We start from the raw sequence: 22,813 nt of genomic DNA on the forward strand, positions 1-22,813 counted from the left end.
GTTCAAGTGTTTGCATAAATCAGTTTAAGTTATTTCTGTGAGCTCACTGTATGAGTTTTGGTGCACTGTAAGTAAACCTGGATGTTCTGTGCTTTTCCTGGCAGCAGACACAAGTAGCTGGAAGACATTCACACCAAGCATCAGCCTTGGGCCACTTGTGCACTGAGGCATCCCACTGTTCTGTGCCAGAGCCTGCCTGCAGAGGGTGAAAATCTGCCACCTTCTTAAGCCAAACATAAAAAAATCGCTCACAAAAACACACCCATCTTTAGGCTAAGCCACACTGATAAAAACTCCCCCCTCTTCTCATAAGCTTTTTCTCACAAATGCTGTACACTCCACAGTGATAACTGGGATGAGACTAGAAAGTTCTTTAACAAGGTAAAGAAGTAAACAACATTATCTTTCTTTACATAGTGACTATATAAAGAAACTTCATAAATTCAAAAGCAGATCCAGGAAAAGGATCTAGTATACTGACTCCTTACTCAATGCTCTGTACTACAGCTCCATTTAATATCCTGTTTTATACAAGTGGGACTGCTACCACATTTCCTTCAAAAATAGGAGACACCATGGTATTACTGTTGACAGGGTAAGAAAATGCAAGAGAGGGGTGAGGAGGTGTTGAAGAGCCAGAAGGCTAAGGTGCAATTCCATTGCTAGGTTGATTTTGTTTTTGTTCCTATTTAGGGTCTTCCTACTTGGTCTACAGCTTCGGGTAAGCTCAGTGTCACAACTAAACATTCACCTTCAAGAGATCGAGCAATTGAGGATTTATGCTCTTTCTGGCTATCAGAGATTTTACAGTTTCTCTCTTCAGTGAAGAAGTGGTTGTAATGTTCATATTAAGTGACTTGAATATAGTCCTTAAATTGTCTTTGTTTCCTTCAGTTGGTGAACGCCCCTGTCCTTAACTGAAAGACCACAAAGATAAACACGAGTGACTGAAGTGCTTAGCCTCTCTGAACATTATGGAAAGGTGAATAACTAAGCTAGATATGTATCTCACAAGCATGCCTGAGCAACTGTAATTATAAAATTACTATAAACCGAATCTCAATTCATTCTCCTTACCAGAAAGCATCAGTTAAATAGCATAATAAACACTGTATCACTTAATAGCATTAGTTTTCAAAGTTTAGTTATAACTCCACCAAGCATTCCCAAAAGCCAAGAACCATGCAATATACTATATTCAATGGATTGGCTTCAGCAGACAGAAAATTAACTTATTTCCCAAATTATCTGAAATAGAACCAAATAAGCAAGTCACACCTCCAAAAAGATGCAATTATTTAAAAAAAAAAAAAGAAAGTGCTGTAGTTAATTCTCAACATTTTATGGTGTTGCACAAGATAATGCATTTCAGTCAGCAGGGAATTGTTCCAGAAGAACAAACTTACATGTACTAGGAGTTGGAAACAAAGAATAAGGAAAATAGGATATACTGGAAACAGATTACTGGACAGGAAACATTTGTTTGGAATTTAAGATGTTCTAATTGTCGCACCATCACACTAATTAATGCAATTTCCTCAGAGGGTAACACGACAATCTCAGATGTCACACTGCACGGAGTTGTAAGAATCCCCAGCTAAGTGAACAACACTGTAGTAATATCACTCTGAGAATATTGGTCCCTATTTCTATATGGTGACCTTCTCTTACACAGTTCTGCTCTAAAGAATTTGCCATTAGGCAAAATGATATGCTCATCCCTCAGTAAGCCCACTGGTTTCATCCATGTCAGACTTCTTTTCTCTTGCCATAACAGTCTTAGCTCCAGCAGAGACAAAAATCATGAAAATATTCACATTTAAAACTCAGTAGGGACTGATGCTATTTTCTGATTTACAAAAACAAATGGCTGAAAGACACATCTAATATGGAATAGGCACTAAAAAAATTAGAATAATATGAAAATTCATTTAAAAGTTTCAAGATATTTAAAACCTGACTGTTCTTAACACCACTGAAGCAAGAGATTTAATTTATGTGATAAACTTCTAGTTCTGTATATATTTGGTATTTGGCTATCTGTACCCAGCACACTCTATGGATGGTAACCCACAACTAACAAAATGAAACGGAAAATTTTCAAAGCAGTGAATGTGTGAAAGGACTTCAATTTAAGTTTACATTAATGTCTTGTTATGCCTTGTTTCAAAACAATGAAGTAATTTTTCAGTCCCCTGGACTACTACTGCCTACAGCCACTATGCTATCACAACATGCTGTGGCCCCAGAGATTTCAAAAAAGGAACTGATGATGACCAACAGGTTAAAGAATAACTTATAAGGCACAAGAAAAAATAAAAAGGAAAACAGTTGCAAGCAAAAGCAGTTTCTCTTCCCCTACAAGAAAGCTTAATCCATACCACCTATTGATGCTGAACTAAGAGTGAAAGCTTTGCTGAAACAAACTACAAATTATGATTCCTTGTTTGGATCTACTGATACTAAAAATAATAAAAAACCCCCAAATATTCCACAGCAACAAAAAGATTTTCTTCAGTATTTGACATCAGATTTCCATCATATTCACATTATAGAAGTCCCATATTTTTCAGTCAGCCCCCATCCAACCTGACTAGCTGCATCAATTCGATGTGTGTTGACAGCTAGGCCAACAAGACGGCTGCATCTCACGTGGATAGCAGGGCTCTAACGGATGTGCACAATACCCACTCTTTTTGGCAGACTCCCTAAGGACAAAGAGATTTAAAATGTTTCTGTTTGTCACCTACTGGAGATTTCTGTGTATTTTGTATTTGCTGGGAAATAAATGTGCAACGAGAGAGCACAGCGACAAAAAGATAAAATAAGCAAGTGATTAAGACAAAAACTAACTCAAATGAACTGGCAGTGACAGAAGACAGACCTTCAGTGTACAAAGGGGCTCTGCTGCAACTGCAACACACACAGACCTGTGCAATAAAGATGTAATTAAGGAAAAGAACACAGACTCCTTTGTAACAACATGGACTTCATCTGGTTGGCGTGACTGCTGCCAAGGGAAAAGCAGCTGTGACTTCCTCTGCAATTGTACTGCAAAACGGACCACACTTGTCTTATTTCATCAGATGTATTTATTACTGGGACATACTGGTATCAGTTTGCCTGTGGCAGATGTGAATTCAAGAAATAGCCTGCTTCCAACACTGATTAAAATTTCTAGTCAAGATTTTTCTGATGGAAATATTAACAGTCAGGCTATTGAATCAAGGATCTTGGCTTCAAATACTCAAATACTTTTCTCCCAGATAGACAGATATGAAAAGCATACTCAACACAAATCCTAACAAGTGACTCACTGAGGAATACTATCCTGACTGCTGGAGCAAAATCATAAATTGCATGAGACATCTAAGAAGGTCCAAGAAGACCTACACCAGAAATGGACTTCTCATTTCCAAGTGGTTCTCTGAAGTTTCTTTATTTATAATCCAGTAAATCACATATTTGTTATTTCTTGTTAAGATAAGACAGATTAGTATTATCTGGACTTCAAAACTTTTATGAGGATATAAAGTTACATCACTCAACACTGATGGTTGCAAACATTTTTTTACAAAGACAGGTGTATTCCCTATTTGATCTTTCCTTTGCTGACCGCACAAAGTGCACGTGGAGGAGGGAGAGGGAGTTAAGCCTGTCAGAGTCAGTACCACACTGCCAAAAGAATCAGTAAAATATATCTTAACTAGGGAAGACACACTGCCTCCCAGCATTTACACCTCTTTCAAATACTAATACTGAGAAAAGGAACATTTCAGGCAAGAACTGCATTAGCTAATCTGATACCACGAGGCTGGAAATTTCTCAGCAATAAAACAATTAACAGTGGCTTTTGACACCACTCTTCATCTTTGTTTCATAAAGAAATATCTGAAAACAATTTGGAAATTAAAAAAAAAACCCTAAGCTGCTTGATGAGGCAGATAAACAGACTAATTGCAGTGGATTTCTCTAAAGCCTCTGTTACAGCTGAACTGCTGCTGCTGCTGACTCATACACAACACCTAACAGGAATGATTCATTTTATTTCGTGTGTATCCATCTACTCATTCCATTAAACAATTGAGTAAGGAGCTTCAAGATTATTCTTTTCCTTGAAGCAATTTCAAGTCTGAGGTCCTCCAGTGCCTTAATTCAGATACCTCTTACAGTTTCTAAGTATACCTCAGGAATAAGAATGATAAACTGCAGAACTAGTATTTTTCTGATATCTGATTGATATATTTCCTCAACACATTATGAAGCCCCACAGTCACTTTCATCAGAACTTCATGTCCCCGAAACTCTTTTCCTCTAGCAAGGTTAACATGCCAGCTCACTACTAGCCAGATTTTCCTCAGAGTACCATATGGTCTAGCCAGGTGATTTGAGACAAACGCAGCCCATTTGATTTTCAAGGATTAACAGTTTTATGTTGAAAAAGCATACAGTAGTCCTTGCAACAAAGCAAGAACGGAAAAATTTGTTCATTGAGATTACTGCAGTATCAGCAGGGTGGCTACAAGAGCTAAATTGTCTTTGTCATCAACTTCCATTGTCTGAACAAATTAAGTTACTACAACACAGTCATTATGCCGTATCACGTTCATATTAACAGCATTAACAATAAACAAAAGAAAATTTCAAAAAAAGTAAAGTTCTACATGTCAGAGAAAAAAATAATTTCTTTTAGCAGGCTACAAAGAAACCCTACTTAAGCAGGCAAAATAAGTAATGATTCAAAAAAGACAAAGCTGATGAAGACATTACCAGCAAGAAGTGTATGTAAACAATGTTATATTCCACACATGTGGTATGGTTAAGAGCATCACTGCACAACCACTAGTAACAGTTTTAAGATGAAAACAGCAGCTGAAAATCACCAAATGACCCAATAATTCAAGAATTTCAAGTAAGGACTTCAAGAGGTTAACAGAGTGAAAAAACCCTGTTCCTAAACTTCAGGAATTATTAGTAGGTTTCTCTCACAGCAAGGCACCAAAGCACTCAAGCACTTGGTGGATACCAAAGACTTCTTATTGTAAAGCCTATTGTTCCTTCCTTTGATAAAAGCATAATGCATTTCTGCCTTATCATGGAAGTGATAGTGTTATAAAAGCCCATCATTTCAAAGCTATCTCACAGAGGTCAGGCTGCAGACTACAATTTAAGTCCAGGCAGGAAGGATAAACTGTTCCCAAGGGTAGACCATGTTGTATTACGTACACAACACAAGAATGATTCATAAGCCTTAAGAGGTTAGGAAGGATATCAGAAATGTGTATATTAACTGACAGATACTCTCAGATATGAGGGTGAAGCAGGTGTTGGGGTTTTTTTAACAAATAAAATGATAAGGAAATGGAAGAGCAAGACATTACAGAATTAATTCCAAGGCAACTGCTCAAACTAGATGACCTCAGTAAAAGGTAAAATCTAGAAAATGTCCTGTGAAAATCAGACTATGACAGTATCTATTCCAGGCTAAAATATAGTTGTGAAAACTATCACCATAAAATAAACTTTTGTTAAGATAATGCTTATTTATCAGTAATAAAATCTCCTGTGACCAGAGAAAGATCCCAAAATTTAACACAGATCACTTTGAGGACAAAAAAAATCCCAAAGCACAAAGTCACTATGAATAATCTCAAAAGCACTTTTCCCACTAAAAGTACCTAACACTTAAAAAATAGAAAAAACATCACAGACAGCCCACTTGAAACATGATTAAAAGCTACTTGTGTGCAATATGAATTGGCTGCCAAGTCACCTTTACAAAGTAATAATATTTATAACTTGTTTAGAAACTCAAGTTTAATCCTAAAACATTCTATGCATGTGTATACACACAGAGGCAGAAAACTAGTAATATATGTATATATGAATCTTTTTGTTCCTTACAAATAAAAGCTCAGGGAATTGTCCATACAGTGTAGTTTGGATAACAGTCTCAGCTGGTGCAAACTCACGCTTTGTCCATTATAAACAAAGTTAACACAGTTCCCATCAGCTGAGAATCTGGAATAATTTTTTCTCCTATTCAACTCCAGTGTTAATGTAGTATGATTGATGCATGTTTTTTCTCAACCCAAAAACTGTTCAGTGATTTGATGAAGCCTAGAGAATGAAGTGCAAGCTCTGATTTTTTAAAGTTACAGGCAGCTTAATTTACAAACATCTAACTTTAGCTGTTGTACAGTGCTTGAAAACTTACCTTTCGGACTGAAGCCAAACGGTTCATCATTAAAGACTCTTCTCTATCATCATCATCATCCAAGTCCAACATGGGCATACTAAAGCTATCAATAATACTGCAGCACCTGGAGTTTTCATCCCTTGGATCAAAGGGATCCACAATGATTGGTTCAGTTCCTTTGATTTCACAGCGGCAGAAAGGACAGCCTTGGCCATCAGATTCCTACAGCAAGACAAAAAAGCAGACAAATTTTAAAAAATAATGAATAGAAATAATTTTAAAACCAGATTTAAATCTTTCTACAAAGGAAAATCCTTAACCAGTCTCAAAAAGCTTCTAAAGAAGTAGTGGAGTGAACTGACTAACAGGGAACTGATTAACAAATATTTAACTATAATAAATCTAGAAATGACTGCACCTTTAAAACCTTCTATCTTCACTTTAGGGTTCACTTAAGAATAACTACTCAAAATGCAACTATTAAATCTACAAAGTACCAAAACAGTCTTAATATTACAGGTCAGGAAGTAACACCTGGCCTTTTAGGCTTACCATTTTGCTATATCTTCAAGAGAAAGAAGGCAAGGTGTGCAGACAGAGACAATGCATTTTATTATATATCTTTTATACTAAAGGTAAAGTATTTCTTTTTGATTTGAAGTTAGGAAATGCAGACAAGCTTTATGGCATGCAGCTCTTATTTTCTGAAAAACATATAAAGTCCGTCATGGCTGCAACATTACCAGCATTCAGCAATATGCAGTCAGACCACGTAAAGCTACAAATATTTTTTTTACATGTTTAACAAACTAGGACTTAAATACTTTTTTCATATATTATATAAAACAAGGATCTATTTTCATATGTTATCAGAAACAGGAACCACTTTAATTTTAATCTCTAAGTGGTGCGTGTTCAATGATTTTCAAGCAGCCATATTCAGTTTCTTTTACTTATTTCAAAAATTTATTTTTCCCTCATAAGAAGTAACCAAAAAGCCTTTAAAGATTTCAGACTACTAATAAACAAAAACGTAAGAGAAAAGTCTTTCAAGCATTTATAAAGAAATATTTCCACCAAGAGGCACAATGTAGAATTGTATAAAAAACCAAAACAACAAAACCCAGGCAAACCAACAAAAAAACCCAAAACACCTTGAATACCCGCTCCCCCCCAAAAAGGACAAAACATAAACCAAACCCATACCAAGAAGAGCCCTGAAGCTTTGAGAGATCAAGGCAATTCAAAGTGAAACCAGAAATCACATCATGTCATATTTGTACTAGGTAGACAGACAGCTAAAAAGGGTATGTACACCAAAATTAATTCTAAACAACTTACCTAGGCTGTAATATAATCAAGCAAGCAGAGGTTTTTGATATCTCAGATGCAAGAACAGCTGTAATTTTTTTCTAGCATTATTTTTATCTTAACACTTGCCAGTCTTACTAAACTGACAGATGATTTTACAGTCTATGGAAGAACTGTATCCCAAGGTCAGATAAGTATAAATGATGTCTCCTGACAGTCTTGTCTATTTGCATGACAAGTACTAGATTTTCATTCTGTATGGAGAGATACGTGTACTCTACTTTTAGCACCCTAATTACAAATAACTGGTCAATATTTCTACCTCAAAGAGCACCTCCAAATTATATGGTCCTACTGCCGCTGTTGAGTGAACAGAAGTCTTCCCTTACTCTATACATTTCCTTACAGATTAATTTTCTAGAAGCAGCCCCATTGATGAGGCTTTTAGTTTTCAAGGCTTTCTTGTATCTGTGTTGGAAAATAGTTCTGAACTAGCAGTTCCTGTCCTTTCTTTTCAAAAGTACTGGTAACAAATCACAGCAGCAAAGACTTCTTTTCAACAGTATGAAGATAACTGAGAAAATAAAACAGGTCCGAGATGTCTGTATGAACACACATGCTTGTCCATGCCCTCAGAAAGGCTATTTAGAACACTGTGAACCTTACAATGCAGCATGTATCCCCATATGCTTTTAGAATCAAGACCAGACAAGTAGTTTTCAGACAAGAATAGATTTCTATGGAATAAAATGAGATTTTACTCCTGTTGCATAATAAAAAAAAAACCCGAAAAAAAACAGGTAAACCAAGTCTTCTTTGGGAGACTGATCCCCATAAAGGTGAACAACTCAATCATCCTTAGTATTCTATGCAGATCTGATGTTGCATACTCAATTTTTTCTGCTTAGTGAAAACATCTGTATGGATCTCTTGAGGCATGTCTAATGAGCCATTATGCTGCCAATTAAACATTAGCCCACCAGAAGCTTGCAACAGCTGATGCTGTTACAGTGTAATATTTCTTCATTGACTCACTAATTATACAAAAGTTAAATTTATAATGAAGTCCGAAATGTACCTGACCAATTACAGCTGGTAGCAATGTTCTGATGAAGCCTGGTGCTTTCAAACATGTCAGTTCTGAGCCGAAAATGCTTTCACAGAATCACTGAATCAACCAGGTTGGAAAAGACCTCTGAGATCCTTGACTCCAACCCATGAGCCAACACCACCCTGTCAACTAGACCATGGCAGTGAATGCCATATCCACTCTCTTCTTAAATACCTCCGGGGACGGTGAATCCACCACTTCCCTGGGCAGCCCATTCCAATGCCTTTCTGTAAAGAATTTCTTCCTAATATCTAACCAAAACCACCCCTGGCACAGCTTAAGACCATACTCTCCTGTCTTACTGCTGGTTGTCTGGGATAAAAGACCAACCCCCACCTGGCTACAACCTCCTTTCAGGGAGTTGTAGAGAGTGAGGAGGTCTCCCCTGAGCCTCCTCCAGGCTAAACAACCTCAGCCCCCTCAGCCTCTCCTCATATGGCCTGTGCTCCAATCCCTTCACCAGCCTCATTGCCCTTCTTTGGACACTCTCCAGCACATCAACATCCTTCCTGAACTGAGGGGCCCAGAACTGGACACAGTACTCCAGGTGTGGCCTCACCAGCACTGAGTACAGGGTTAGAATCACTTCCCTGGTCCTGCTGGCAACACTATTCCTGATACAGGCCAGGATGCCATTGGCCTTCTTGGCCACCTGGGCACACTGCTGGCTCATGTTCAGCAGTGGTCCTCTTCCTGAATCCCTAGCCATCAGCCAAATTACCGAGGACCTTAACTTCTCAAGTCTCCAAAATCAGAGCACATCACTGGCACAACACTGAACCATGCTGCTATCGTGCCATGAGACACCTACCAATCAAAAATACAAAGATTTCAGTCCTTCTGCCCTTTCAGCTGAGCCAAAAAATCCCAAAATCTACAAGACCTCAGAATTTTTCAAAATTTTTTAAGTCAATGATCAAAGTAGTCAGACCTCTATATCTGTCATTCAGAATGAAACTTGAAAGAATAGAGGAAGTGTACTCCTGAAATGAGAAACATTGTTCCATCTCAGCAGCTGCTTAGTAGTGAAACAAATATTCTTATTTGTGTATGCCTCAAATGGAATTTCTTCAGAATTTCTGATCTATGGGCAATTGGAAAGATTTGTGTTTGGAGCATCAAACTCATGTATCACAAAGAACACAAAATTGGAAACTGAGAATACGTCGTTTTCAGTAAGCTTTATTGCTAATGGAAGAAAAACCCAAATGATACTTCTGATATATCGTGTTGGTTTGCCAGTGATGCTTTGTCAATTAGATAGAAAATTTCTTAATTAGAAAAGAAGAACTTGAAGACATATCTCATACAAAAGAATGAAAACCCATTAACTGAGACAAACTCATTTAAAACCAAGTAAAAAATGGACTAGAGTCAAGGATTGTTTTTACTCTTCTCACTACAGTTGTAAGCAAAGAATGGTGCCTAATTGTGGAACAGAGTCCTGTCTGACAACTGGATGACCCTTACTTCTCCCCATAAAATACAGATAAGGAAGAAGAAAGGGGAAGGAAAGAAGCACAGTTGATGCACTTTGAGAAGCACCTATTAGGGGAAGTCTGAAGCTGTAAAATGACCTCTGCTTTCAATATTACTTTTTAGGTCAAATACTTGTCAACTGCACTGAACTAAAGGTACCAGTTCTCCCAATTCCCACAGACTAGTATATCCATGAACAAGATGGACAAAACACCCTAACCTGTGTCACCAGAAAGTCTGTGTTTTTTGGGTATTCTGTAAATGACATTGAGAGAATGGAGTTTCCCCTCCATTCAATGTCTTAGTCCAACAACCATCTAAAGCAAGGTGGTTTAGTGCTTTCCTTGTTATTAACGTGAAACACACAAATTCTGAGCTTATTTTCCACAGGCCACTTCATAACCTGTACTACTGACTGAATCTTTCCCTCACTGAAGTCATCTCTTCTCCATATAAAATGCTGTCTAGTTAGTTATCCATTCCCAGCTGCTACATGTCCTCTTTGTGCCTTTTGAATACATCGTGAAGTGACCTGGGTGACTGAATTGGCACCAAATGCCCAGCTTGCACTGTCTGAGTAGGCAATACACTCAGGAAATAGTTTCCACTCAGTAGCAGTCAGCAAATGACCTTGGCAAGACTACAAGTCCAGACTGTAAACACTTCTGGAGCTTTGTTTTTCACAGATTTCTGGTCTGCAAAATAAAAAAGTTTATCATTTTAAATATGAACATTCTTGTACCTGGAAGAGTAAACATTTACCCACACTGTAAACAGGAATGTAACAGAGAAATCCATCCTCTTCTCCACTAACTGAACTACAACAGTACCTGCCACGCTGTAAGACAAGAAGTGCACATAAGGTGTCCACAAGGCTCTATCTTCACATCCTTGTCATTCTCTGCACAGATTTTACACAGCTGAAAAGTGGAGCCCATTTCACAGTACAATTCATACTGTTCCTGTAACAAAAGAAAGTCAAGTGATTATTCTTTCCTGTGACAGGTTCACAAAGAATACACTTAAGCATTAATAGTGACAAGCATTTCTCCAAGTGCCCTGTTTTCCAACCTGCTTTACTTATTAGACAAGGAAACTCTGGCTACTGATCTATTTAAAAGCCACACTAAGGTAACTGAAACAGCTTACATTTTTGCTCCTTCAAATCTATGAGATACTATAATTCATGGCACAAAACGTTTAAATACCTGTGCCTATTAGGTTTTGTACAGACTTCTCACATGTAACTACCACACAAGGCATACATCCTGCTTTTCCTTGGCTGCACTTAAGAGGAAAGGAGAAGGAACATATGGTTCTAAGTGAGAAATTAAGTGATGAAGGGGAACAAAATTGAGATTTCCTTTTCTAGGTATGAATTTAGGGCTAAGAAAAGCATTGGATTGAAAACTGTCAACTGAGAAGGCTTTCTGCCTACAGCAAGGATGTAGTATGTTAGTATGGCTTACCCATGTGAAGGAAGTATAGCAAGAATACATCCCAGGATAACGTGGGAATGGTCATGCACAGATCATTCAGTACTTTGTATCCTTACAAGACTGACAGGAAGGTAAGAACATCTTCAGGAGAATAAATAATAGATAAAACTTGAATCCAGAACAGTATTCTAGAATTAGGTATTGTTGGGGAACTGACAATTAAATGCATTTGTATAGAAATACAGCTTTTTTTAGTCTTGAAAAACCAAATTTTGAAAGCCTAAAATAAGTAGAATCCAGGTCACAGGAAAATAAGCATCTACTGCTAAGTAAAGGGAGAGGAGATGAGGCTGAGAAAAAGAGAAAATAAAAGACAGCTCATATCTGCAGCTTTAGTCAGTATGTACTAAAGATGTTTATGATAGAACTCTGGCAAAGAATCCATCTGCAGCAATCTAGCCCTGCAGCCACTTTCATACCATCTTTTCATAGTTTAAGCAGCTCTAGTGACAGCTTTAAACCTCTTCAGTTATGTATTATTTAAGGTAGCATTCACATAATTCAGACTGTTGAACAATCATCAAAATCAGCTAATGATTTCATAACTACAGCTTCAGAAACAACTGGATTCAGTCAATGGATTTAAAATGATTGGCTTGTAAAGAACAAGGCACTCACTGATAATGTGCTGCTTCTCCTTTCCTTGAGAAAAAGTGAAGATATGGGGCTAGAACATTGCTCTCTGCAACACAAATACCTGATAACTCTGCATTACTCTTTCATTATTATTTTAAGGCTGGAGGGAAAAGAGGGAAGTCAGATATATGGAAGTACTCAGATTTTCTTCAGCTAATTGTTTCTAGGAATTCTCTTGCTTACAAAACTAATATCTTCATCATGGTATTCCTGATAATACCATAGATGGTAAAGTATAATTCTTTTCTAAAATATTTCTGGAGGTGGAATGCATATAAAGCACTCAGAATTACAGAAGATTCATCTGAAAACACTATGGTTTGTATTTAGCCTGACGTCTTTCCTTCAACATATCCTCCTCAAGTCTTCCAGACGCTTTTGTCAGGAAAAAAGCTCTACACAGTATGCCTTAACCTTCTAGTGTTAATGTCAACACCATGTTTATTCAGGCATTTGTCTTGTGGTGGCTACTTCCTACTACTTTACTATTGAACACCTGCACATTAATCGTATCATCACTTAACGAGACTATAAACACAACTACATATTCTAATTTTCCTTGCAATTCTCTGCAAAGTGACTCCATTTAGGCATTTAATTATTCCAGTTGTTTTTCTCTGATCTCTCTTTTAATTAGCCCAATAGACAAAGAATAAAGGAGAGAGACCCTGGAACTGGTATCTTTGCGATGTATGAACTATATTGTTCCTCCTGGACCTGTCAACAAACTGGTCAATTCCTACTGAGGCTTCAAAAATACTATTTCATTGTTATTTTGTTTCTGTATTCCCATCTGCTATTAGCAAGGAAAGAAGAAGGTACATAAACCTGTCACATACATATCAGAAAAAAGTTTAGTAACTGTTAAAACACTTCTCACTTGGAAGAGGCTTACAATAAACAAAACTTTGAAGACATGCAGTCTGCATCACCATCAGCTCTACAGTTTAAAGGATTATTATCCTGTCTTCATCTAAACTCCTCTATCAACATCTTTTCACTCTTACGAATTTATTGCTCACATTTTAGTAAAAGCTTATTATCACTGCTAGATGAGAGACTCAGGGAAGCGAAGATTACAAAGTAACTGACAAACACTGCAACATACCTGTGTGACTTTTATGTGATCATGTGGTGTGGGTTCACATAATCCTGTCAAATCAGGATTATAACTTCTTCCATCTGGGAACAGATAGCTGCATCACAAGAAGACTGTTATAAATATGCACATTTCTTTAGCTTTATTACCTAAGTCATACCCATAAAATTTCATGGGGGCAGAATAAGTTCCAGGAGACATTAACTAAAATGAATCATCTTTCCTCAGCCATCTTTTTTATCTTTTGGATTGCTACAATACATGCTGAATTGCTACATATGCATTTTGACACATGCTCAAGACTATAAAAGCACAGGAAAGACTCTTGACATCACATGCACAGCTACCACTACAATGCATCTGAGCTTTGACTGGCAGATAACTTTCTAGTGGTAGCTCAACAGAACATTATTTTAGATCTTTGTTTCACAGTGAGCTTATACTTGCATATGTTCCTAATGATTTCTCCACTGAGAGAATCATGCTCAGAAAAACCACAGACCATTTCAAGTACAGCAGCAGAATAGAAGGTAACACACATTTGTGTATATCAGTGTGTATTATGATACATATACCATAACACTATATATGTGCATGTCTGTGGACATTATGACAAGAATCTGCACTAAGAATCCATGATGCAGACTGGACTTTATGCAAGAACTGATGGGGGCATTTCAGTCACGTAGGAAATTACCAACAGGTTAAATGATACTACAGAGACCCCGAGTTGTCCTATATTTCAATTTATGTCACCTGTAACTTGGAAACAGTTTCTTGAAAGTCTCATGTTATTCAGCCACTCAATGAGAAAGTCACATTTTCAGAAGGTACAAAAACTTCACTCTGCAATATTCACAGCCCTAGTTTCTCTTTGCTCAGTTTTTGTCAAGGAGAAACACTACCAATATTAGTTTGTTTTTATTACAGGTATGAAATCATCATACCTGAAAAAAAAATACTAGACTATGCAGGACTGAGAAAACCTGCAAGATTGCAATGGATTTTTCAGTCTTTTTGGAGGATTGATCAACTGCCTTTCTTTTTTCTTTCACATTATATTTATGTATACATATGTGTATTTATATTTATATATAAATAATTTTGCATATACCAAAACATGTATCTCAGTTAAAAGATTCGGACACCAAAAATCTGACTGTTACTTCAGCCAGTCTAGTAAAAATGTAATACTTCTCCCTATAAACCTAATTCTCTAATAATTATAAATCTTTTCAGTAAACTATTAGAACGTGGAAAATGTCCTGGCTGCACAATACATAAAAAAGCAATTACATAGCTTTCACATCATTGTCCAGAGTCAGACACATGAATAACTGGCAGTAGTAACTGCTCAATATGCTTAAGTGCATTTTGGACTCTTGGGGGAGGCAGGGAGGGATCAATGCAACAGCTGTCTGATTTTATTTTCTTATGGAATTACTTGCCATGAGATATGACTTTGGTTAACTTTCAGTAACTTTGGTTAATGGAATTAACTAGAAAGAAGTGTTTTTCAAATGAATAAAAAGGATGGTCCTTAAACTCCAAAGAATGCTAACCATGATATCCAGATTCTCTGCTTTAAAGACCTTTACCTACCCATGTAAGTATTAAAAGAACAAGGAAATCAGGATTTCATACCCATGGCAACTATAGGAATTTGTACTTACAATCCTTCCCGGCTGCCATCGATCAAAGCTTGAAACAGAGGCTTATTGTGAGGTATGGTCTGCAGTATGTTCCCATCACCAGTCACATACCCAATGGCCCACTGTCCCAGGCGAGTGCAACTCAGTCTGAAAATGTAGCTTGATAAAAACAAGAAGAATAAAAAGTCAGTGTTAATCAGAGTTGAGCAAACCAAGTGAAGAGAGCAAGGATGGCCTCTCGTTAAGGCACTGAATAAAGTCTCTGAAGATCTGGCTCAGATTCCCAATTCTGCCATGTGTTCTTGGCATAACCTTAAATAAACCTGCATCTTTTACACTGTCAGATTCTCATGGGCAGAAATAAAGTAACAGCAGTTCCCTACTCCCAACTTTTCACCTGCTTGCTTTTTAGTTCTCAAAGTGAAAGCCACACTTCACTGTGAACAGTCACATTTAGCCATGCCCATAAACCTCTTCGAGAAGAGTGTATTAAATTATCAAGTTTGCATAGATACAACATACACCTTTTGTGCACAGGCAGGCCAACAAACTGAACAAATGGAAGGGGAAACATAAAGCATCTTTAGATGCAACAGGAAAGGTAAAGATAAATGATAAAACAAGCTCTACTAGCAATGCTAATTTTCTGTGAACCTGTAGAGGTGAACAGGACAGAAGAAATATCACTTATACTTCAGAAAATAGCAGATATTACCGATACAGTTGGACTTAAATTTAAATATTTCCGTGTGTACAGGTGATAGCTGGGACTATAAATAATGTAGACAGAGAGCACAATCAGAAGAAAAGGAAGATTATAGGCAACAGTATTGTGCATGTAGAGTGTTTCTTATTAAAAACTCTACTCCCTTTCATGTCAGACACCATCTCATATGCAAAAACCTCACTCTGAAAAGCATCCCACAGTGAAATACCACAAACTCAACTTGGTATTATAGAGCAGCTTTTCTTAATTATACACCAATATTTTATTTCCTTTCAAACTAATACGAGAAATCTAAGCCTCCCTGAAGTTTGGCAAAGCTCTTGCAACCTTCAACAGGACTCACATTACACTGAAGTAGTAAGTATTCATTTGAACAGAATCTTGTAATTTCCAGGATGTTTTAGTCAGATCAAAGAAGCAATTTCACTTCATATTTCCTCTTTCACACTCCAGCATTTCACCTAAGCAATTCAGAAAGTAATTTTCTGATATGCAACAGAAAGCTATCTTAAAACTAACTCTCTATTTACAAGAAACATGAAAGCAACTTTGGATAATTTCTCTATCACAGAATTGGGATCAATAATAGAGAAAATGCTAAGTATAGCAATCACTCTCAAAAGCAACCTAGTTATCTGACCAGTAGTGACCATGAGTACCAAGCTAAAAAACAGTGTTATTCTATCAGAACCAAGAGATTTTTGTACATATGCACTTGGCCACTTCGGTAACTTAACAAGATACAGTATATTGTTTGCTAAAAATCAAAAAAAAGGCAAGTATAGAATATGGATATAACTGTTGCTGGACGTCTCTAACAAGTTTCAAAACAATGCACTTTAACTGCATATACTTGTGATTCTGCAGCAAATGTAGACAAGTAGGGAAAATCTTCATAACTGTAAGATAAAACTAGTAAACTAAAAAGTAACTAATATAGATTAAATCCATTAATGGATTTTTATTTCTCCAATCTGAGTGAAGAAAAAAATCCACAACAACAGTGAAATAAATGGTAAAAGTTCAGCTTTAATAATTCAGTACGTACAGCGCCACATAGACATTATTTAAAACCTCTACACATCATGATCTTTTATCTGACTGATGGCTTTTCTAGGTGAAGAGTTTATGATATAGAATGATTACAGGCAAAGAAAAAAGAAATATGAACACAAAAGGAGCATATAAGCACTGATTAAATTCATAACTTGAATGTGTTACCATGAAAGATGTTAAAGTAATTTTTACTCTACTATTAAGTAAAAATTCAGTGTAAACTGTGAAAAGCAACTTGTATTTTCAAATATGCTTTTCAAGAATGCATTGCTTGTTATATCAAATTCAGAAGAAGAAAGGAAAAGCAATGTATTTTCAACTTCTTTCTGTTTATTTGTATTTATTTAGACTTTAGTGTGCTAATACGGCATTTTTTTGCTTAATAGCACTGCAGAAGAACTATAGCCAGATAATGTTTATAAAGTTCCTATGTCTTAAAATCTAAAAGGTGAGCATTTCTTAAATGTGTAGTTCAGAGCTTTAGAATTCAACTATTTGCAAAAATACATTTTGATATAAATAAAATCACAAGTGTAAAAAAAGAAGCCTACTAGTTCTCTGATTAACTGAGTTATGGGGGGGGGGAAAAAGCCAAAAATTCATTCATGCTGCAGTGAGTGTTAAATAACATGCAATATAGAAATATGAACCTAGAATAATTACGTAGGTTCTGAGACAACAAGCTTATTTGGAAAGCAATAAGCAGCAAAACCTCTCACCTCCCAGGCTTAGAGCTGTATTTTTGTAGCCTTGCTTTCACTTCATCATATGTCAGGAATGCCATATATCCAGGATGTGTCACAGCTAAGAAGTTCCAATTCCTTAAGATTGAGCCCCACGGCTAAAAAGAAAAAGACAAACAAATAAACAGATGCAGCCAGGTAGTTTTGTATTTCTAATAAAGCTCAAGTCTGTATGTCAGAGATACCTAGAGTGTTTTAGCTTCAGCTGAAAAATATGCACTTTTGGTTAAGATCTAAACAATACAAAAGACCGTCCTATATACCCAGCTTTGCTACAAGTGTTCCTTCAAAAGAATTATTCCAAGAAAATCAACTGTAAATTTTTGGATAAAGATTTTAAGACCTTGATTTTAAGAGACCTTCTATTTGTAGCTACATAAAATATTAAACATCACATTTAGTTAAAATGTGGAAAGTATGACTCCATGATGGTTTATTAAAAACACAATTAAGCCTATTCTTGAGAGGTCCTGAAGCACTTTCATAGTTAATGGTAAGTAACAATAACAAATGAATCCTAATAAAGCCACTAATTTGAGCTGTCATTCCTTATTTATTCTCTACTTCTTGATCTCTTCAGTCACCATAATGGTATTACAGACAGAAAACAAAACAAATATTGACAAGCCTTCACTAGAGTCTTTGCTGACCTGAATAGCAAATGCTTCACAAAATTCAGTGAAACATGTCTGATATGCTAGCACTTCGAAGAATACAGATCAGTCCTTCACTGTAAATGAAGGATGATTTTTTTAAGTAGTGGAGTAATATAAGTACATAAATGTCCATTGCCAGCGTTTGGAGAGTCAAGAAACTGCCTCTGAATGGTCTGGGGACTTTTTTTAATCTATTTCTCAAAAGATCAAGGCAGGTGAAGTTAAGCAACACAAGACAAGAGGCTTGTGTTCCTATGTGCCCAGCAAATGCCCTTTAAAAGAACTTCTAAGTGCTGATCAGGCTGAGATGAAATGCCTGTGTGACATGCTCAAGCAGATTATCCTAGTAGTTCTGCTTGAGAGTAGGTTACATTTCTCAGGCAAACCCTAACCACTACTTAAACACAGATGAATACCTATTTACTTTAAAATACCTCTTCAAATCCAAACACAGAATAGAAGACAGGTTTCAGCACAGAGGTCATAAGAAACCTAAAGTGTTCAAATTTGTACAAAGGCAAGGGAAAAAAAGAAAATCTCAACCCTAGATAAAACTCCCCATCTTGCCAGCTCCTTCAACAAGCTCAACAAGGCCAAGTGCAAGGTCCTGCACCTGGGTCAGAGCAATCCCCAGCACAAGTAGAGGTTGAGTGGAGAAGGGATTGAGAGCAGCCACATGGAGAAGGTCTTGGGAGTGCTGGTGGATGAGAAGCTGGACATGAGCCAGCAATGCACACTTGCAGTCCAGAAAGCCAACCATATCCTGGGCTGCAACAGAAGGTCAAGGGAGGTGATTTTCTCTCTACGCTGCTTCTGGTGAGACCCCATCTGAGTACTGCATCCAGCTCTTGGGCCCAAGGACATAGACCTGCTGGAGCAGGTTCAGAAAGGGGCCAAGAAGATGATTAGAGGGATAGAGAGCCTCTCCTATGAAGACAAGCTGAGAGAGATTGGATTGTCCAGCCTGGAGAAGAGAAGGTTCCAGGGAGACCTTAGAGCATCCTTCCAGTACCTAAAGGGGCTTGCGAGAGAGCTTGATAGGGACTTTTTACAAGCGCATGGATTGACAGGACAAGGGGGAATGTTTTCAAACTGGAAGAGGGAAGATTAGATATTATGAAGAAATTCTTTACTGTGAGCATGGCGAAATACTGGAAAAGGTTGTCCAAGGAAGTTATGGCTGCCCCATGTCCAGAAGTGTTTAAGGCCAGGTTGGATGGAGCTCTGAGCAACCTTGTCTAATGGAAGTTGTCCCTGCCCATGGCAGGGGGGGGTTGGAATTAGATGATCTTTACAGTCCCTTCCAACCCAAACCATTCTGATTCTCCTCTCTGAGGAGATGGATGTGTCACTGTGACTGAAAAAATCAAAAGGCAAGAACTCATAGCTTGCCATGCATACACAGAGTATTACAAAAGTAAAAATGCTAAATGGAAAAAGATTTGTATGCTTTCTCTTCTATGGAAATATTTTTGTATTGAAGGACAACTTAAATGAACATGTTAACAGTAACAGAATGAAGTTCTTTTCCTTCAAATCATCTAGATATTCTGCCATGCTAACTTTCTCTCTGGTGAGGGAACACAGCACTTAAAGCTGTGCTTACATATAGTGTGGAGGCAGGGGGAGCAACTTCACTTTTACAGGATCTCCATAAAAACCAGTCTTGCTTTCTCCTGTGAATAAGCATCATTACAAATGCAGCTTTTCTGTAACACAACCCACAGTTGGCAAAACAGTGTTTTGATTACCTAATTGGGATTTTCTCTCTGTGGGTGTATGCACACTGTTACAGAAGCTGTTTAGAAACCAGAGAACAAAATGTAACCTCTGGGAGAGGTTCTCAGACCAAGTTCAGTGCAAGTTCACTTCAACAGTTATGCAGCTATTGCACCAGTTGGTAATCTGGCAAAAAATCTGTCTGCTTCCTTGTCAAACTAAAAGTTAATCCCTACCAGTCTCCTCTCCTTACTTGTATCAGTACTCCAATCCCCTTTTTCTAGCAGAAGGCAACATAATGAATCAAACCACCAATGGCCTCACGAAGAAAGAAGGTGACGGATGTTTGCGGTTAAACTAAACAGAAAGACTACTGACACCATTAACATTTTCAACTGTGATAGTTTTGACTCTGATCAAATTCAAAATGCTCTATACTAAAACCATTAATCACCTCTGCCAAATTTTAACATCAGCTTCATAATGACATCCTTTCCCATGACAGCAAAACTAAGACAGCTAAACAACAATTATCACAGAACAACGTGGAAAACGGAACATAGACCCAGGCTCTGATGTAAAATTGGTATTTTGAACATATCTCCAGTAGGCTAAAGAATAATCATTTAGGTTGGTAATGATCTCTAAGATCATGAAGTTCAACCATTAAGCCAGCTCTGTCAAGTCCCCCACTAAATCATGTCCCTGAGTGCTTAATAATTCTTCCAGTGAAGAATTTTTTCCTAACATCCAGTCTAAACTTCCCCTAGTGCAACTTGAGGCTCTGCATCAGTTCATCACTTTAGAGAGTAAAGAAACTAAATGATCAAATAAATAGTTTTATATCTCAGTGATTCCTATATACAAAAGAAATATCCAAAGTGACAAATTCAGAATCAATACATCTAATATGGATGCAAACCAGCACAGCCTTCTGTATTGTCTAAAATACCTCAAGTATATTCTGCAGAAGGGACACAAGGTTAACAGAGGTACAGAACACACATAACAAGCTTATTTCAGATAAATATTGCCTATTAACAATAATATACACGCTTTTCCCAAACATGGTTCCTTATTGTAAATAAACAGCAATGCATTAATGACAAAAATATGTTCATAAAGAAAAGAGTTAGGCCTACATTTAGCCTAAAAAAAAAAAGTAGTATGTAAGTTTCCTTATGTGTTTGTAGAAACACTTCATGTAAGTATACAGAGATACAAAAGCACAATAAAAAATACAACTAAAACTTAGATTACCTGGAGGTCTGCATTTCTAAGAATGTTTTTAAAAATAGTCAAAAGTAAGCAGCAAACCCAAAGATATTGTAATAACACTAGATATGTGCAGAAATGAAGCAGGTGTTGGTGATGTTTTCAGTTTTTCAGATTTAGGTGTTGCTGTCTCAAACATCGCTGAAGGACTAAAAGAAATGCACAATTTATATCTGAATTATAGTGTTCTGGTTCTTTCAGTTTTTCAAGAAAATCTGCTTCCTTGGTCTCAGGGCATTAAGCTTCTCAAATTCACACAAGTATCTAAAATTTTCAAATCTTACCTGAAATAATCTAGTGAAGATATCAAATTCGAAAATTGAAATGTAGTCATTGCAGGTCAAGTCAATAGTAGATTTAAGAGCCATTGCTTCCAAACCAGAGCTAATCTGATGAACTTCATGAAGGCACTGCCTGAACACTTTCCATGGCACTATAGTTCTGTGAGAGGGGTAGAAATAATAAATTCAATAAACCCACATACTTAAGATTGGATACCTCCTTTAGACATCAGAACCGAACTGAAGTGGAACATTACTTTGGTTTCTCTACAGACAAAAAAAAAAAACATATTAAAAACTATTAAAAACTTCTGAAAGCAGCCTAAGCAAATAAAAGAATGGTTTACCTTCTTTTAAATACAGTCAAACAAAGTGTCATTTATTTCACAATGATAAATATTCAAGCTTCCATAGAAGGACAATAAAAAGAACTCTGAAGAAACTGAAATACCCTACCAAGTAGGTGTAGCAACCAATCTCAAACCCTCAAAAATAACAGAATGGTCCAGCTCCCTGCCTGGTAAGGAACTCCTTTATTCACAGCCTCTCTTCTCAGAATGATAAGGATCAATTCAGTATCTGCTGTGATGAGTTTTTTTTAATAGTTCAAGTTCATAAACACTGGTCAAGTAACATGACTGCAATCAACCAGATACCACTGACAGTGGTCAAAGCCCTGTCATAGCCCATGAAAGTTAAATGAAATTTAATATACAGGAAATTAAAATTATCCTCTCTAATACACAAAACCATATTCTGTCAAATTCAGTTTCTTTTTGTATAGCTGGAGATAATGCAGGTTAGTTATTTTATCAACAACCTGTGAAGTACAAATTGGATACTGCCCCCACTTTAGGAGAAACCCTCAAGGTCATTGAGCAGGTGAAAATTGGCAAGGCAGCTGGGGTTGATGGAATTCCACCTGAAGTCTGGAAACGTGGGAGCCTTGCACTCCATGCTAAATTTCATGAGTTTGTGAGGCGCTGTTGGGAACTAGGGGAACTCCCATCATGATGCAGTCATCATCACCTTGTATAAGAAGAAAGGAATTAAATCAGACTGCTCAAATTACCATGGTATTACTCTGTTCTCCATTGCTGGCAAAATCCTGGCAAGAATACTCTTGAACTAATACCTACTATAGCAGAAGGAATTCTACCTGAAAGTCAATGTGGTTTCAGAGCCAACAGGAGTACCACAGACATGGTATTTGTCCTCAGACAACTGCAAGAGAAGTGTAGGGAACAGAACAAAGGTCTCTATGTAACCTTTGTCGACCTCACCAAGGCTTTTGATACTGTGAGCAGAAAAGGTCTGTGGCAGATTTTGGAACGTTTAGGTTGTCCTCCCAATTCCTTAAAATGATCATC

At 37.1% G+C, this 22,813-nt stretch overlaps 1 protein-coding gene across 3 annotated transcripts in view; it reads right to left on the reverse strand.

Moving 5' to 3' along the window:
• The window catches only part of CBLB (Cbl proto-oncogene B), a 134,318-nt gene that overhangs the window by 32,403 nt on the left and 79,102 nt on the right, over window positions 1-22,813 (reverse strand). For all 3 annotated transcript variants that reach the window (XM_017808010.1, XM_017808011.1, XM_017808012.1), the window contains 6 exons: window positions 21,447-21,603; window positions 17,489-17,610; window positions 15,008-15,145; window positions 13,344-13,431; window positions 10,931-11,062; window positions 6,218-6,421 (listed from right to left, as the gene is read on the reverse strand). In XM_017808010.1, coding sequence (XP_017663499.1) covers window positions 6,218-6,421; window positions 10,931-11,062; window positions 13,344-13,431; window positions 15,008-15,145; window positions 17,489-17,610; window positions 21,447-21,603 — 841 coding nt within the window. The remainder of the gene's footprint in view (window positions 1-6,217; window positions 6,422-10,930; window positions 11,063-13,343; window positions 13,432-15,007; window positions 15,146-17,488; window positions 17,611-21,446; window positions 21,604-22,813) is intronic.

The sequence above is a fragment of the Lepidothrix coronata genome, unplaced genomic scaffold (genome assembly GCF_001604755.1).
Source record: "Lepidothrix coronata isolate B3197 unplaced genomic scaffold, Lepidothrix_coronata-1.0 Scaffold21, whole genome shotgun sequence".
NCBI classification, from domain to species: Eukaryota; Metazoa; Chordata; class Aves; order Passeriformes; family Pipridae; genus Lepidothrix; species Lepidothrix coronata.